The following is an 18,578-nucleotide window of genomic DNA, read 5'->3' as shown; positions in this document are numbered from 1 at the left end:
CACAGCAATAGTACATTCATGTAGTTGTAAACAGCATGATAATATATTAAGTAATCCAAAGTATTCAGAATACGTTACTCTCATTGAGTAACGTAACGGAATACGTCACAGAATACATTTTGGGGCATGTATTCTGTATTCTGTAATGGAATACATTTTAAAAGTATAGGAACCTTCCCAACACTGCCCATGCCATTTAGAGGCCGCTGCCCCTTTAGGCAGTATATACCATCAAAACCTGCAAAATATGGTATAAAGGTATTTACACTTGATTAGAACTGATTTTTTTATAACATTTTATTTAAAAAAAAAAAACGAGAAGCACATTAATTCATAAATGTGATCGAACAAAGGTAAAGGGAAAAAATTAAGCATGTTTGCTGTTCACATGGCTCGTAATTGGGATGAAGTAAACATCTGTTGAGTAATTTAACATAAAATTGTTTGATAGTGTTAATTGGAAAGCCAAAACTCTAGCGGGTCCACCAGACCCATGAACACTGGCTGAGTAACAAAAATACGAACACCACACAAGGGTTAAAATCTATGAGGGGAATTGTGTCTGCCTCATTTTCACCTTTTCCATGAGCTGCTTTCAAAGAAGAAGAGAAAGATTAAAAGTGTCTTCAGTCGACACTTTCATTGTTGCCACATTTTGAGTCTATTTAAGTAATTTAAACTTGAAAAACTGCCTCTTTTGGGTTTTCACATATCGCAGGTTTGGTTAGGTTCTTACAGTCTGTGTCACGCTGCCCGTTTTAACTTCTCAGCAATTACAAAATTTCACGCCCTCACTGACGGCTCATTTTAAAACAGCTGTAACTGCGAGGGTCACACAAGCATCCTTTTAAAGACACCTCTAACTGTCTGGTGAGCCACATGAAAGCGAAAAACAGGTGCAAGCCAAGGTGCCGTTATCAGAGCGGCACGACGCCGAACAGCAGCGAGTGATGTGGGGGAGACGGCACACATGTAAGAGAAGCCATGAAGGCGTAAACAGACGTTTAAATATCAAGAGAGGGAGAATGTGACACTTCCATCTTTACTGGGGAAGAAAACTGCAAACAAACTCAATTTAAGACCCCAGAAAACAAAACTGACTGAAGATCTGCAGAGAAAGAACAAACCTTTTATTTTTAAGACTGTTAAACAAAAACCCTGAATTTCACACGAGGTCATATTGTTAATCTGTATATAACTAACATTGTATTATTGCAGCAGCTGAAAAAACCTCAGGTCTCTCAGAAACTCATTTTATTGTGATATGTTGTTGAACATTAAAACGGACAAAAATACTCAAACTACTAAAAACAGTTTGCGTACATTAAGATTAATCATTGGATTTCTTTTTTAACTAATCCACTGAATTGAGAATGAAGTGATAAATCAGTGCACAGATTTTTTTAATACATATATACACACACAAATATATTTTTCCCTCAACCATCTGCTGGATTTCTGACAATTAGCAAAGCAGCAGGAGAGGCTGTGTCAGCGTCCAAGCACCAGTGAAACTGACAAAATCTAGGTTAAGTGAACTGCAAGCAATCAATATTGCAGTCCACATCAACCTTTATCGGCATTAGCATGTAATATATATATATTTCTGTATTTTTTTTTATTTTTATCATCCTGTTTTTGATGTTATTGCTCAAAAAAAAAATGACATTTTCCACATATTCTCCCAGTTTAAGCTCGCTGCAGCGCTCCCATTGTGGTACAATAAAAGGGAAAAAAAACACATACAACACCAGCACACACTTTTCATTACAACACTATCATATCTCATGTGAACAGAGATGGAGCCATTATAAAGACTGTAAGAGTGGAGCAGATTTGAGTGGGAAAAAGAGGACGTTTCCACTCCAGATGAGCTGGAACATGTAGAAATTTGGAATTAAATAAAAAGCAAGGTGCTTGAGAAAGATTTTGGCGTTCCACACTTTGATTTCATACTCGCACGCAGCACTGAAGTGAAGATGTGTGCTGTTCAGAGACAGATCGGTCAGCTCCAGCACTTTTCACTCAGGACTGAAGCACCCACTTTGGCCCCAGAGTTCAGTAGTGTGAAGAGTCTCTCGAAGGTGGAAGCGGAGCTGAAGAGACGACCCTAAAAACCATCCGTGACATCAAAACTCATCCCACCAGTCAGAGGCCACAAGATCATTTTTACGAGTCTGTTTTTTCCTGTTACGTCGGCGGATTATACAACACGACATCTGACTGGTAATGAGTCCTGCCTTCAGCAGCAGCCACGCTGCCAGCCTGCACTCAGTCACAAACATCCCAGAAACCGGCAGCTGCTGCTGTAGAAGTGCCTTCAAACATTTGATTAGCATCCCAGGAGCACTTCTCATCAGCGGCATCAACGCGAGTCTGCTGACACATTTCTTGGCATTTCACGTCGAATGATTACAGATCTACTCCTACACAGCAGCTACCGCTCAAGAAAGCCGCACTCAAATCTCTAATGAAGTCTGATTACCAAGCAACATTTTTTTTAATGGCTTTGAAATTGTGAAGGTGGCAGCGGAACAAGATTCAGAGCTTTTTATGGAGTCCAGCAATGGCCTGAATTTTCCTGAATGCAGTTCGCTCCCTGGACAGCCACGCTGGAGATGTGCTCAAACATTGTGTTTTCCTGCTCTGATTGCGCCTCTCCAGGCAGTCAAAGCCATAATGAAATCCAAACTGAGACATTTCATTAGTTTTGCCTCCTCCTCCAAAAGCCTAAGCTCTGAGGCTCAGTGGGCTCCAGGTTCGTGGAGAGCAACTCTGTTACTGTCGGGTCACAAATGCTCAAACTTTGTAAAATCAGGATGTAAAAAAATATCAAAGGAAATTCTTTTCTTGAATTAACGGCCGCGTTTGAGGCGAGAGAAAAGCGCCGCGTGCTCGTGCAGAGCGGCTCAGCGGTCATTAGAAGTCGCAGCCCGTCTTCAAAGGACAAAAATCTTAATTTCCACTTTATGAGTGAAGGAAAAGAAGCGTTTAAGGAGGGGAAAGTGTCAGCTTTAAAGTTCAAAGTGAGGCTTTTGATTTCATTTAATCATCCGGAATTTGGCTTCCCCGCCGTCAGCGACAGCCGCAGTGGAAGTCGGCGTTGGGGTCCATCAGGAGTTTCTTGCGGTCGACGTGCAGACAGTCTATGTGGTACCAGGCGTCGCATACGTCGCACTGGATCCACTGCACCGTGTCCTGCTGGGGCAGCCGGCACCGCGGCGCCGCGCACGGCTCCACCGTGCCGACCGTCACGTCGTCCTCTTCCTCGTCGTCTTCGTCCTCGTCCGAGGAGGAAGAGGAGGAGCCGGAGGAGGAGGAGGCCGAGGAGGTAGAGGATGAAGACGAGGAGGATGGAGAGGGCAGGGAAGGCCGTGGGGGGAGGGGGTGTTTCCTGGGGCGGCCGCGTCGCTTACTTCAAGGAAGGAAAACAAACAGGAAGAAATTATAAAGATTGAAGGTGACATTAGGGCAGGGCGATATGACCAAAAATATTTATCACGATATACATTTGAAAATTTGCGATAACGATATAACCGATGATATAATTGACACTAGACAAAATACTTTACAACTCCACAACTTTATTAGTGCAAAAAACCCCATCAATGTATTTTCACTTAAACAAGCAGCTGTTTTTTATGTGCATTAAAGTTATATAAAAATTTAACAGTGCAAATTCCTCGCTGACAGTTTAACCAAAAGGTATTTCCAGTGAAAACTGGTCGACACATCCTCAGCATAACCATGTATAATATCCACAAAACTTAAAAAGAGGTTAAACACACACAATACGGTAATATTATGTTGAAGCACAGTACGTATCACTCCGCGAGGTGATACGTACTGTCGGAGCCGTAATGCTCCGAAAATCCATCAAGCGGTGCGGCTTCGTAGCTTAGCAAAGTCGTACTAAAACATTTGACAGATTTTTGAGCGCCGTGTACATAAAATTATTTCGAGGTCAGTAAACACAACCAGAATTCATACATAAGGCACACGGGATTATAAGGGGCACTGTCGATTTTCAGAAAAATCAAAGGATGATTTTAAGTGTGCCGTATTTTCCAAACAACACGGTAATAACGACGGCCCGCTAGCATGCTAGCTACCAAAAATAGTGCTTTGTTGTGTATCTGACGGACGAAAGCTAAACCAGTTCCACACCACTGAAGTTGCAGCATTTTTACAAACCAGTTCTGGTTTATCCGTTTCATTTAACGATCCGCTTTCGCGCTTCTCATTCTGCGTCGCTGCCACGTGCGCATGCGCGTTTTACCCATATTCTATCGCGATATTTCATTTTCCTATCGTTGCCCAAAATTACACCGGTATTACCGTGAACGTCACAAAAAAAAGGAACAAATATGGATTTTTTTTAAACTGTTGCCACTCCATGCTCAAGTTACAGCTGCAGGGTAGACCAGAGATGTCCATAATTTACTAAACTAACATCATGTCGTGGTTGATCTGACTTTGAAGCAGCGATTGGCACCAAAACCTCACAGAAAAGAGTTTAACGAGGTCAGAACCGGGGGAAAGAAAGGGTTTTCTGACTGGTTGTCCTTTACAAACAACAGGTTTGGGCATCTGGTCTGAATCCTGAGCTTGTGCCTCACAGAGGAGCTTCAGGCCTTGTTTAATATGAAGCTCCAACATTGTATAGTTTGTATATATATGACAGAAAATCATACAGGGCTGTGCTTTGTAGAGATTTTTTAAAAAAAACCTTCCAAACTCACCCTGTTGGATGATGAAATCGGTTGAACTGCACGCTAACTCTCTCGTCTGCGCGGATCCTCACCGACGGCGAGGCCAGGTTGTAGTTCTCCCCTCCCACCACCAACGGGGAGAATACGGGGGAGCTGTTGGCCCTCCGCCTCCCTCTCGCTGCGGTCGGGGAGCAATGGGCGGGCTTCTGCTGGCGGAAGGCCGCGATGTTTCCGTGCACCAGCGTCTTGACTCGGTTCACCTTCTCCGCCTCTTGTTTGCTCGTGAAGGATGCCTGGAAGAGGTGCTCGTTGAGTCTGCTGTTTGTCATGGCTCCGTGGAAGCTGCCGATGGTCCGGATACCGACGGGGAAGGGCTTGGCCTCCAGCGGCCTGCGGATGTCGCTGTGAGTTTTGGGCTGCAGCTGAGGAGGAGGCGGCGAGCTGAAACCTTCAGATTCAGACTTGTAGAGCCGCCGCCTCTTCTTCCCCCGCGCTCTCTGTCCGTCCTCCACAACTCCTGCCAAAACTAAGATCAACGGAAAGAGAGCAAGTAATGTAAGTGGAGAAAGAAGCTAACAACAACACTAAATTGTTCTTTTCCCTCCTTTTTTTGCAAGTAAAATCCTTAAAAAGAAAGCAGCAACTTCATAAACTAATATTAAGTCTTTTTAAAAGCTGCCAAAAACAAATTTCATGGTAAAAATCTGCAGCTTCATGTCAAAAAGCTCCAGAAAGTGAGCAGTGTCGCCGCTGTGCTTTACCTCCTCGACTTCTGGGCTCGTCTGAGCTGTCGTCCTCCAGCAGCACCGTGTGAGCCGACTTCCTCCTGCTCCTGGAGGTCTGCGGGAGGGCCTTCGTCTGAGGCAGCGAAGCTGCAGAGGTGAACGACGGAGGAGTGGAGTGCGGGAGCAGGGATGAAAAGCCCACGGCAAGAGGAGGCGAGGTTGAGGTGCCGGGGTCAGACACGGTTCCCTCGTGGCTGTGGCTCCTCTTGAAGGTCCAGGCGCTGCCCTTCATCTTGCTCAGGCTGCCGATGGAGTTGAGGATGACCGTGGCTCTGTTGATGGACAGCTTTGAAAGGTCCAGGTTGGCAGCCACCTTGCGGTCCAAGCTGGTCCTAATCCTGTTCTGCAAGTCGGACGAGAAGGTTCCCGCCTAGGAAACCGGATATAAATATTTCATTTAAACCTTCACGAAGCGCAGGCCAAATGTCAATATCCAGAGGTGCGAGTCTAATTTGTCTGGCTGATGCATTTCTTTCCAGAAAAGTCATGGCACCTTTGAGATAATAAATCTATTTCTGCCTCTTGCTGCACATCAACCTCGTGCATCAGCACTTTTTTTAATTGAAGTAGAAAAGTACGATTGCACACGATTTAATCTTCAAATTTCATTTAGTGAGAGTATGCCTCCATGTCTTCATAGATAAAATGCTTTGGGGATTTTCTGTGGGCTTGTTATTGTTTGCCAGACATTGTGGTACATTTTTATTGGCATTCTGAATACAAATAGTGCCCAGCACCACCTAATGAACGATGGCTGCACACACTTTGACACACGAGTGGGATGAAAATTACAGGGTGAAGTCGACATCAACGTTTTCATTACTGTCAACATATTACAGGGAAAAAAAGAAGGTAGAAAAAGGCATGTTCATTCGTTTCTGTATCGACTCACCTGTCTGTGGCACTCAGACCAAAGACAACAATTTAAAAACCACTGACATCTTTCATCTTTGTAAGAAGTCCCATCTTAAGCAGACGGTCACTGCAATTTCTAACAAATTCCTCAAACAGAAGCACACAAAGTGCATTTGTTGAAAGACATTTGGTTTCCTGGTGAGTATTTAGAGCAGCAGGGCTGTGAGGGAGACCTATAATAACAGTCTCTGACAAGCATCTAAAATTAATGTCCTTATCGCAACTGGGGAATATTAGTTTTCTTCCCCCCCATGCAGCCGCTACATTAACGCTGCTCCTTTGGTAGCCTACATCATGGGTCACGTGATCTTTAGCCTGCAAGCAAAGAAGGCTGCTGGTGGTACAATCGGATTCTTACGTGCATTAAGAAATGAGACTCAGATGTAACTTTTAGGAATATTTGTTGTATTTTTAGCATAAAGGAGAATCGGAGCAAGCGCACAAGCTTACAGATCCATGGGCACCGCAATTCTGAGGCCGTCATTCTACCGTTAATGTTACTGCAAACTATTCATTCAGAAGTAATATGTCTGTGAAGGTTCTCAGTCATCCAGGTCATCGTAGTCAAAGGAGCTTGCAAAGAAAAGCGTCTGGACTTCTTTAAGTTGCTTGAAGACGTTTCACCTCTCATCCGAGAAGCTTCTTCAGTTCTAAGTTCTAAGGTCAAATGGTGGAGAGTCCCAGATATAAACCCAGTGAGAGTTTCCCCCCACAGAGGGACAAAAGGACCCCCTGATGATCCTCTAATCGCCTGAGTCAAGGTGTGAAACTGGGTGTGGGTCACAATCAGCCAGAGTTTCGGCTGTCCATCTGCATCTTAAGGATAAAGGTCACTCTTTCGAGGATGCCAACGTTCACATTTTGGACAGAGAGGACAGATGGTTTGAAAGAGGAGTGAAAGAAGCCATCTATGTCCACTGTGAGCGACCATCTTTGAACAGAGGCGGTGGCTTACGACACCAACTCTCTGCCATCTATAATCCAGTTTTGAGTTCCCTCCCCAGACGCCTTAACGCCCACTCACATCCTGGGCCATCTGACCTCAGGAATTCGCATGATAAGGTGGGGCCAGGTTTCACAATGAACTCACCTGAAACTCTGGCTGATTGGGACCCACACCCAGTTTCACACCTTGGCTCAGGCGATTAGAGGATCATCAGGGGGTCCTTTTGTCCCTCTGTGGGGGGAAACTCCCACTAGGTTTATATCTGGGACTCCCCACCATTTGACCTTAGAACTGAAGTAGCTTCTCGGATGAGAGGTGAAACGTCTTCAAGTAACTTAAACAAGTCCAGACGCTTTTCTTTGCAAGCTCCTTAGACTTTTCATTCAGAAATCCTCTAACATTTGCAGACATAGTACAGAGGCTGGAAAAAGACTTTGAGCCCACTACCTGAATCTATCCGCCCATTTTCTTAAAAGCTTTTCCAGTTCAGGGTTGCAGAGGAGCTGGAGCCCGTCTGTCACAGGGTATCAGGCTGCCACACGACTATATACACCTACAGCTGATTTACAAGCACCAGTTAATCTAATGCAGGAGTGAATTGTTAACAGTGGCTCTGTAGGCTAGAGATTTACAAATGTGCCCAACAGAACAATTTAACTTTTTAAGACATGGCAAATGGCCTGTATTTATATAGCGCTTTACTAGTCCCTAAGGACCCCAAAGCGCTTTACAGTCATCCACACATTCACACACTGGTGATGGCAGCTACATTGTAGCCACAGCCACCCTGGGGCGCACTGACAGAGGCGAGGCTGCCAAACACTGGCGCCACCGGGCCCTCTGACCACCACCAGTAGGCAACGGGTGAAGCGTCTTGCCCAAGGACACAATGACCGAGACTGTCCAAGCCGGGGCTCGAACCGACAACCTTCCGATTACAAGACGAACTCCCAACTCTTGAGCCACGATCGGTTTAATAGACAAAAAATAGACAAAATATCTGTAAATACACTGTTTAACCTCGTCTGTTGAACTTTGCTCCAGTTTATATTTTTCGTACTTTTAGTAAGTTTCTCCCTCCTGTATAATCAATATAAACTGCTAAAAATAATATTGAGGAATGTCTGAACTGTGTAACGTTGACATATGGACATCAGCAGTGTCACATGGTGCATTTACTCGTGCAGCAGACAGAACATGTCCAGATTTATCCTTTAACCACAAACTTGGTGAGAAACACGAACCTTCGATATCTTTATTTTTTAAGAAAAGTGTCACCTTGAGTCTGGCTTCATACTGAATGTAAATAGTTGATTCCAAACCACGGACGTACTTTTGGAAGCGTGATTGCATCGAAGTCCAGCGGGCGAACTTTAACCTTCTGGAAGAGGAAGTAGAACTCCGGGTTCCCTGGATCAGTCTGGCCTCCGAAGATCAGCGTGTCGCCGTCCGAGAGCTCCCACTGTATGCCCGGCTGGAGGCGGACTTCGTTGACCCACGTGCCTAGACACACAAGACCAAGAAGATTTGAAGAAATGTTAAACTACACACAGATCAGCCCTCAAAATAAAACGCTTTAGAGGTTTCTAGGAGGTCACGCTGACATGTAAAGTAGTGGGAAACTCTCTGAAGACACAAACGAGCAACAGTTTTACAACTGAAGGCCGACGTTACCGGAGGCTAGATATTCACAGAGCTTTTTAATATATGAATCTGACAGGGGCAAAAGAAAAAAGAAGAATAAATCATGCAAGCAGAGCCCTGAAATAAAGTCATTCGGTGACTGTGTGTTTACAGCTTCCAGAATTTAGGAGAAATGTAAAACAGTCTGCGAAATGGACCCAGAACTGAGGAGCTGGAAGGCTACGAGGCAATCAAACGGCCATGACAGCACAGCACAAAATGAGAAATGCGGGGCGAATACTAAAATGTAAGTTTAATAGCGAAAATGAAAAATGTGGGAAACAGACTGTGAAATTACTTGAAAAATTAGGCAGTAAGGGTGCAGTTTAGATTCTGAGCCTGTCGGACAGCGACTGAATGAAGACCCAACTCTCACTCTTAATCTCCCCCTTCCTCACTCCGTGCATCTTCCCGTCTACTTCAGACTCCACTGACGAGGTTCAGACTCTCTCCTGTCCTGAATTACTCCTGGATTTTTTTCGTTTGGTTCTTCTGTTTGTACATTTGCTTTTATTTGTTCTCCTGAAAGTTGAGTTTACTGGTCCATTTCCCACTCTCGGCTGTGAACGACCCGTTGAGACCGAATGAAATGGACCTCCTCGGTGCGAATGCTTTTCAAAGCCGGCATGCGAACGCGTAACATGTTAATTGTCTTCGTTCACAGCAGGACGCACCTGGCGGCAGGTATTGTTACGTTTCAAACCAAATGTCTTAAACTCCTGTTTTTGTGATGCCCTTTTTGCACAATTTTGTATCCATCAGGCCGTCCTATTATTTCTGAGGCTGAAGCTGATGGCTCTTTTCTTTCCTGCAGGCTCTGAATGGGCTTTTTGGGGTCCTGCAGCAAACACAGTCGGTCCACTTTCAGTGAAAGATGATGCTTCTGCATTACGGCGCCTGACAAAAATCTATGCATCCATCTGTTCGTGTCAGCTCCGACTGCTTGGATACGCAATAGTTAAAGCTTTTATTTCAGCCAGGATTTTATAAAACTTTTTATTTGTATGACCAACAGCTGTAATCAAACCAAATGTGATTTGTAAGTAGAAAAAGAGGTGGAACGGAGACGTGTTTGGCATGTTTGCTTGTAAACTGACATCGCTGATTAATCCATTTATGAAACGCCTGACATTTCATTTATTTTCCGTCTGAAAACCGAACAATTAATCAAATATTTTCTGTCAGCTCTATTCTTAAGCGTAACATTTCTTTTACGCGGCGAGCCTGCGGCCCGTTCAGCTGCACAGAGCGGCCGCGCGCATTGTTGCATTGGCGACGCCGGTCGGCATCGTCTGATAACGCCGCCACAGATATTCATAGACTCTGACATTTTAATAACAAAGGTAATCTTTTGATCAGATATATCCTGTTAATAATATCGAATCACGTGTGCCGACCTCACTGGATGGCGTTTAGACATTTATACACACACTCAGTGGCCACTTTATTAGGTACACCTCGTTAATACCAGTAATCGCCTTCTTTGTGGTTCAAATTCAACAAGGTGCTGGAAACATTAATCAGACATATTGGTCAATATTGACAGCTTCACACAGCTGCTGCACATCAATGTGAATTTCCAGTTCCACCACATCCTGAAGCTGAGCTGGTGATTGTGGAGGCCATTCAAGTAAAGTGAACTCATTGTCATGTTCAAGAAACCAGTTTGAGCTTTGTGACACGGTGCATTACTCTGCTGGAAGCAGCCATCAAATGATGGGCCCACTGCTGTCATAAAGGAATAATGTTCAGCAACAACACTGAGGTAAGCTGTAGTGTTTAATGAAGGCTCGGTGGGTACTAAGGAGCCCAAAGTGTACCGAGAAAATATCCCCTACATCGTTACATCTCCACCAGCAGCCTCAACAACTGATACGAGCCAGGATAGAGTCATCCTTTCCCTTTCTAGTCTCTTCTGTTGTGCAGTTCTGAGGATACAGCCCATTGGATCTGTATCCTCAGTTTCCTGTTTATAGTGGCGTCCCAAGTGTTGTGGTCTTCTGCTGCTGCGGCCTGATTTGTTATGCATTCAGAGATGCTCTTCTGCAGACACTGCTTGTAACAAACGGTTATTTAAGCTCCCGTTTCCTTTGTATGAAGCAGTCTGGCGTCCCCTGATGTCCAACATCATCAAAGTCACTTAAATCACCTTTCACCCGAAGCTCAGCTTGAACTTCAGCAGATCAACTTGATCACATTGATCAAGTTGATAGTATGTGACTAAATAAATTGCTGCCATGTGATTGGCTCATTAGATATTTGAGTTGACAACCAGAAGCTTGACAAATTTATCATATTTATCACTACCTAGGGATGCAACGATACAAATTTTTTCAAACCGATACGATACTGATACTTGGATCTGAGTACTTGCCGATACAGAGTACAAAAAACGATACTTCTACCACACACACACAAATGCAATGAATTGGAAGACAGGTTTTATTTTATTCTCTGCCGATAAAAAATAAAATCTTAATAAAAATGACCACAAAAAAATTTCAAGTGAAAAATAAGCACTTCTGTTAAATTATTGCAGAGTCTCCACATTGTAATTTAACAAGATATCACTGAACTATTGGCACTGTCTCGAGCTTTCAGAATAATAAATAAACATTTCTGTTTGGAATAAAATAAATACAAATTAGGTTTGAGAATAAAATAAACTTAAATTGTTGCAGAGTGTCCATATTGTAAACAAACAAACAAAATAACGAAATATTACGTATTTATATAAACGTATTTGGCATTGACGAACGAACTTCCCATCTGCCCGTGGATCATCAGTCCACTGTGCCGTTAAACCGAGGACTGACATCGCGCACACACTGCTTGTCTTTACCTCTTCAGAAAGTTTTGGCACCATTATCTCCCTGATGTGTGGGCGGCTGGGAATTTCATATCGCAGCTCGAGTATGCTGAGAAGAATCTTTTGTTAGCGATAAAATGAGTCAGAGCCTCTGTTATTTTAACTGCCCGTGGATTTTCTCTTGACATTTTTCATCGCTTTTCCAAAACCCGAGTTAAAGTTGGCTGTTCCACACTGCTGACATTTTGTTTAGCCTAGCTACAGCAGCCTCCAGTTTCTCTTTTTTTATCTGGAGCTGCCAGTCTCACTCGCCTAACCCTGTGCCCGTTTAGCGCGGGATGTCCCCCTAGTGGCCAATCTAAAAAACTAGAACAAAAATGACAATCCACCCTCTGATTAATGAAATAAGTTGGTATCGGTTCATGGTATCGGTTAACTTTTATGAGTATGAGTACACACACATTTTACAGTATCGGCCCCGATACCAGTATCGGTATCGGTGCATCCCTATCACTACCCAGTGTCAGGTTTATGCCACAGTATTGGTAATTACCAAAATAACTCCATGTTTCTGTACTGGTCAGTTCATCATTTCAATGCTAAAACATCATTGTTGTTACTGTTATCCATGAATTTTCAAATATACTCTTTTACAAAAAAGTAACACACATAATTTTTTTTTAGTTAAGATGTCAAATTCCAAATTATTTAATTGCGCTCCTGAGCAGATACATTTGTTTCAGTGGTTGAATTTTATGATTGTTTGATTTCTGACTTCTCAGAGAGATTCTGTGTTTTGGCTCGAATTTCGCTACAAAAACACGACTTCAGTTAGAAATTTCTCTCTCAAATTCAAAAATAGTCAAGTGTCTAAAATGTCGAGAACACGCCGAACAGGAAAGAGGCTGTATTAAACCACTTTGTGATGCAAGCTGGCCTTTGAAACAAATGGGGTAAAAAGTGTTCTTGCAGTGTGGTCAAGTATGCCTCGGAGTTGATTGCCGGGAGCCGTACTTACAAAAATGCGTCAAGGAAGAAGAAAACGAAAGCTGGCTGAAGAGAATGTCAGGCTAAAAGTCAGTGCTAGAAGGAAGAAGACCAGACAGAAGGATGCTCATTTACCTCTGACCTTTACAGGTAATTGCTTCTAGATCATAGATCTCCAGATAGATCTGAGCAGACGACTGAACAAACGATGCTTAAAGAGAGCAGCTGCTAAGAAGAAATCCAAACGCTGGACCGCTCTGAGGTTCTGGATGAAAGAGTCCAAGCCTGAGCTCTTTAATCAACACATATAACAGGTGTTGAAACAACACTCACAGGTCAGGTGTCTTACACTGCGATCTCTCTGACGGCGCACCTCAACGCTGATACACGTTACGCTTTGTTTAAGGTGTAAAGAGGAACTTTCCCCTAAATTAAATGCATATTTTATCTTCTGCTGGTTTGCTGTAGAGATGCCGGCTTCCTCTTGAATTTAACCGAACCAGATGGCAACTTGTCTTGCGGTACCAAAAGTGGAGCCAAGTCTCTTTCCAGAATGCACAGTTACCCCAAAAGAAACAAATACATCTACAAACCGTGAGTTTGTTTTAAATCATTTCATATTAGGACAATTTGCTTTCTAAAAACTACAACAACAATGGCACCAACATTACAGCGCAGCTGAGGGGCAACCCCGTCAGTGTTTACATCCTGTCACGCTGTCATTAGCACGAGCCCCTCGTCACGGCTAAATGCACATTTACTTCCTTCAGAATGAGACGCTAGCAGGTGTAACCGAGTCGTAAACAGCTCCTACACAAAACTGCTCACAACAAGGTTTGTGGATGTTTTTGAGGAACCAGGTCAGGATTTGTGTAATTGCTGATTTGTTTTTTTATCGAATTTTTTGGCGTTTTAAAGCCCAGCACAGAAATAAGCAGCATCTTTAAAACAGATGGAATTCCAGCACTGCAGACCAGAGGAGAAACACATGCATTCAAATGTATAATTACAAATAAAACGTGTACACAATCCATTCGAAGCTAACGTCGTGCTTCGTGCTCACACTTGCATGGATTGTAAAATCAGGGTCAAAGATCAGGAACAACTGAGCAGTTTAATTAATTCCTTATCACCGACACGCTTTAATTTGAGTTTTGATTGTTTGTTCGTTTTTAAACAAATCAAACAGGAAGGAGAAAATGCTTCTCGGTGGGCTGAAACAATTCTGGGACTGTAACGGTTCAGATAAAATAAAAGTTCTGGGGGCAGAGATAAGAAAAGTTTTTGAAGTTGAGGTTTCAGAGATGCTCTTTGTTCGCGATGCGCGCGAGTCTTTACCTGCACGCCTACAGCTGTGTTTAGGAGCATAATGGCTCGCTTCGTTTTGATAATTCGGTCGGTAAATAAGAAGGAGAATGTTTTCACTGCTCGAGTGCACAACGGAGCTTTAGGGGAGGCTTAATTAGGCAAGGCTCGCAAAATTTCAAAATATCTGGTAGCCCTTCGGGCAGGCATTCTTCAGTTTTTGGTAGCCCAAAATAAATTTAAGTAGCCCAAATAAAAAAAGCAATTTTTTATGTTTTGTTTCCTTTATTGTACTTTAAAGTATAATATTGTAACGGAAACAAAAATTAATCAAAAAATCGTTAAAATACAAATCACAACAACTGTCTAGAAATTACAACCATCAACTCAAATACTTGGTTCAAATTGAACAGAAATTTTTGTTTGAATAGTAAGCTAACGATTGATAAGTCGATGTCAGAGGAACTGGTGCGCAAGTAATCGTCACTCACCAATCAGTGCTGCCGCTCTCTACACACCTTTCCGCGATCGCAAAATGAAAGTGAAAGAGCCCTGATTAGGATTTATTTTTCAGTTTAGTTTCAGTTCAGATTTCAGACTGAAGGTTTGATTTTTATATTTCCAGAGAAGATGCGAAACATTTTGAAGGCTGCTGAGTGAGAGTCCTGCAGACGTGAAGTCTCATTGATAACTTTGAATAAATTGACAAATTTCAAACTAAAGGACATTTTTTTTAATGTATTCTTAGAATTTTTTGAGGACTGTTTTTCATGTCAGTTCACTCGAATGTGTTTTCACACTCATTTTAACCCGACTTTAATAAAATACTTCTTCCGTTCTCAGTAGAAGTGGTGTTATTCCTGTAAACAGGTGTGTTTTTACCTCATTCTCTTCCACAATGACTGAGGGAGGGTGTGACAGTGTGAGAATCTCAGGTTGACTGTGATGCTGTGTGTGGGTGTGATTCAGCCCTCGTGTCTCACCATGGCTGCTCCTGTCCTTAACGTGGACCCTCCATCCTTCCTCCTCTTGAGCTTCGACTCCTTCGCCCGTCTCCCTCTCGGCTTCGAGCTCAGCGTGGATGCGGGACACCGACGGCGAGTCCAGCGTGACGTCGCACAGCTCCGCCGCCCGACCCAGGCGGAACACCGAGTGGTTCTGCGCCGGCCTGAAGGTGTACAGGTCCCGCGCGGATTCGCCTGCCGACGACCCGATCCGAAGCAGCTGGAAGCACGGCTGCACCCCAGCCAGCATGGCTGAAGCCTGCGATTGTCTGCCCCCCCCAACCTGCCCCACCCAGAGGCCACCCCTGATCTGTGACGGGCCCTGAGTTAGAGCAAGTTACGATCCATTTTCGAACAAACCCGTGCTAGTGATGAAGAGCTAAAATGAAGCCATTTGTGTTGGACCCAAGAGCACTGACAGCTAACAGCGATCTATACTTGACGATAAAATATTCCTGACATGCACCAGAAAGCAGCGAGTGTGAAGGTTACAGACAGGTGCAGCCGCTTTGAGCAACAGGTGTTTGCATTAGTATGGAAAGCTGGTGTCTTCTTGTGTCCTCCTGTGCATACATGAATAAGTAATGAGGATATAGAGTAGCATATAAGCCGGTGAAGTGTGGAAATGAGCTCCCGCACTCTGTTATGGGGCCCAGTTTAAACAGACTAAATCCCCCGTGGAGTGGAGGCTAGAAGACGGTGGGCCCGAGAATAAAGAGCTGCTGTGATGCAGACCGAGCCCACGCTAATGCGCCGCAAATATTAAACCCCGGAAAAGTAAACCTGGTGGTAACAGGTGTGACTTTTAGCTTGAAAACTAATATTTTTCAGGTTTGAGCAGCTGTCACCAGAGGCCTGATCTCTGCGCGTGTGCGTTTGTGTGTGTGGAGGAGATTAAAATCCCAGGCTCGCTGACATCAATTGACATGAGCCGACTCACACGTGGGAAGCCTGACAGGGTGCAACAGCTGGGGACTGTCTAATCTGAAAGAAAACAAGAGAAAAGTCACTCAGATGTAAGGTGCTTTTTCTTAATTGCTCCACTTAGTGTCTGAAGGAGGAAAAAAACAGCTGAGATATACAACTTATCTGACACTTAGAGAGGACAGAAAAGCTTAAAAACCCTTTTGTCACATCACACGGTGCAGCAGGTGAAGTAAGGGGATATCACACGCGTGTTAACTGTACAGCAGAGCAGAAAAAACCCTGTCAGCTGCACTTTAAGAGGTGGCTGCATCGTGCATCAGTTGCCTGCAGACTCCTTGACAATCACGGGATCAGCACACAAAGCAAAGCACACAAACCGAAACAAATTCACACAAAAAACTCACTTTTTCAAATAAAAACTCAATATATTCTCGTTTAAATCCGCATATTTGACGAAGCCCTGAGTGCCTGGCGTTAAAATGAGGTTTAAGATAAGCAGTGGTTGCCGATCAGAAGCAGGCTGAAGCTAGCTGACGTTAGTTCCTCGTAGGTGGAGTGAAAGTCAAAGCAGCCACTTACAACAATGACAAAGCTGCGCACCGACTTCATGTCTTAAAATCCTCAGATCCACGCAGATTGACTCACTCCGCGGCTCAGCGGGGCGGTTTCACCCATAAAACACCGGCTTAGCTTTATTTTTCTGCGGTATTCTGTCGCCGCTGTTTGCCGGACTTCGGTGGGTCTTCTCGCCGTCTTTCCTCCCAGGAGGAAGTCCTTTGAAATTTGGCGCGCCACTCCGGGAGCTTCCTTGTGCGAGAAGCGACGTCACGTCCTGCCCCGCCCCCGATTGGCTGCGGGCCAGGGCGCCTTCAGCGGGAGCAGGAGCGGCCCGGCCGGAGGAGGAGGCCCGACGCAAGAGTCACAGCTGGGCTAACCACTTTACTCAAGCTCAACAGGCCAAACTGCCGCACAGTGAGCAGTAAAAGTAGTTTACAGAAGTTTAACAGACAAATAAGGGTTAAACTCAAACACAGGGCAAACAACAAAGCAACATATTTAAAAGCAGCTTAAACTGTTCTCATAAAGAGCTGTGAACAAGACCTGAAGTTAAGAAAAAGCGAGGAAAATACTGTTAGAGCGGTAGATGCTGGTGCTGTGCAGCACTACAAAGTTTGGTATAGATCTGATTACTAAATCTAAGTAAAGCTGTATAATAGCTGAGCTCTGTAGCAATATACTGTGTATGCCTGTACAGGCAATAATATAAACTTAATAAGAGTTTAGTTATATAGCACCAGATTGGTACAGCAGTCACATTGAGCTGCTTAATGGCAAGTGAAGACACAACAAGAACTCCAATAACTAAACAATCCCCTTTAAGCAAGCACTTGATGACAGTGGCAAAGAAAAACTCCTATTTAACAGGAGTTGGGACTGATGGGAGAAAGACAGGATAAAAAACACATTTTGGAAGAGAGCCAGAGGTTATTAATAAGAGCAGTGCGTCATAATTAATGAGATGATTCATTGTCAATTTGCAAATTCTGAACACATTTTAATAACCACGCTATGATTGTGACTTCACTGAATTGTGAGTTAATATAAGAAAACACATTTTCCTGTATTTTGAAACAGGGTTCTGTAAAAACTTGAAGTGGAAATGTGTTTGTCTCTAAAGCACTTATGGACTCAGCTTATTTGCACTTTATAGCATAAATAAGATGAAGCACTTTATACATTATATCTCATTCACCCATATACATGCACACTAGTACAAGCAGTTTTTCTACGTTTAAACTCTATATTTAACATCCACACTCCAATAAGCACAACTCAGGGTTCAGTATCCTACCCAAAGATACTTTGGCATGCAGACTGGAGCAGCCAGCAATTAAACCACCAACCTTCCCGCTAGTGGATGACCCGCTCTGAGCCACAGCCATCCCAGCGGGTGACAACGGCCTGCCAGAACTGCCCTGCCGACGAATCCAGTTCAGCCCGCTGGCTTTGCAAAGAGTGAAAATTGAGTTGTAGTCTAAAATTACTCTAATTTTCTAATAAAATGAACTGCTATTCCCATGTGGTGGAGCTGCCGTGTGCCTGCTACGCAGGAGTGGAAGTGCATAGAAAGTTATCCAGAGCTAGACAACTTATTTAAATGATAAAAATATAAAATACTAATACTTCATTCCAAAAACTCCACATGTGCAGGTGTTGTGGTTTTCCACTGTTATAAACTATGATGTAATAGATTCAATCAATGTGGTAAAACTGATGCATTTTGTTAAAATTGTGCTTATTTATCTTCTTTATTCTCATTTGTTTTATAAATGGGTCTCTTTGTAAATGAGAAGAACAACTGAAAAAGAAAGTATGCCTCGTGTTGTCGAGTAGTCTTTAAGATATTCTGGAAAAATATGTGTTCATTTAGGCCTTTGTTTGGTGGCAATAAACTGAGTCTAGAGGGCTTTTCCTTACAGCAGAACTGAGTTTATCCAACAGAGT

The 18,578-nt window shown here is 43.6% G+C and overlaps 1 protein-coding gene across 1 annotated transcript; it reads right to left on the bottom strand.

The window, feature by feature from the left end:
- Positions 1-1,025: 1,025 nt before the first annotated feature.
- Positions 1,026-16,845, bottom strand: tcf19l (transcription factor 19 (SC1), like). The gene is made up of 6 exons (XM_087835324.1): positions 16,653-16,845; positions 15,126-16,130; positions 8,692-8,861; positions 5,474-5,867; positions 4,743-5,238; positions 1,026-3,415 (listed from the first exon to the last, which is right to left on the bottom strand). The coding sequence occupies exons 2-6, from the start codon at positions 15,394-15,396 to the stop codon at positions 3,076-3,078; spliced, it is 1,671 nt and encodes a 556-aa protein (XP_087691450.1). The 5' UTR covers positions 15,397-16,130; positions 16,653-16,845; the 3' UTR covers positions 1,026-3,075.
- Positions 16,846-18,578: the final 1,733 nt, after the last annotated feature.

Source organism: Neolamprologus brichardi, chromosome 22, assembly GCF_056152115.1.
Source record: "Neolamprologus brichardi isolate AB-2024 chromosome 22, ASM5615211v1, whole genome shotgun sequence".
In the NCBI taxonomy this organism is placed as follows: domain Eukaryota; kingdom Metazoa; phylum Chordata; class Actinopteri; order Cichliformes; family Cichlidae; genus Neolamprologus; species Neolamprologus brichardi.
Note: the sequence above shows the minus strand (reverse complement) of the source record. Positions and strands in the feature narration are given on the sequence as shown.

What these genes read in the sequence shown, in the direction of transcription:
- tcf19l (XM_087835324.1), bottom strand. Translation starts at nt 15,396, where the DNA reads ATGCTGGCTGGGGTGCAGCCGTGCTTCCAGCTGCTTCGGATCGGGTCG. An exon ending in TAAGGACAGGAGCAGCCATG is followed by an intron (nt 8,862 to 15,125) that starts GTGAGACACGAG and finishes TTGTGTGTCTAG; the next exon opens with GCACGTGGGTCAACGAAGTC. An exon ending in CGAGCCCAGAAGTCGAGGAG is followed by an intron (nt 5,239 to 5,473) that starts GTAAAGCACAGC and finishes CGTTGATCTTAG; the next exon opens with TTTTGGCAGGAGTTGTGGAG.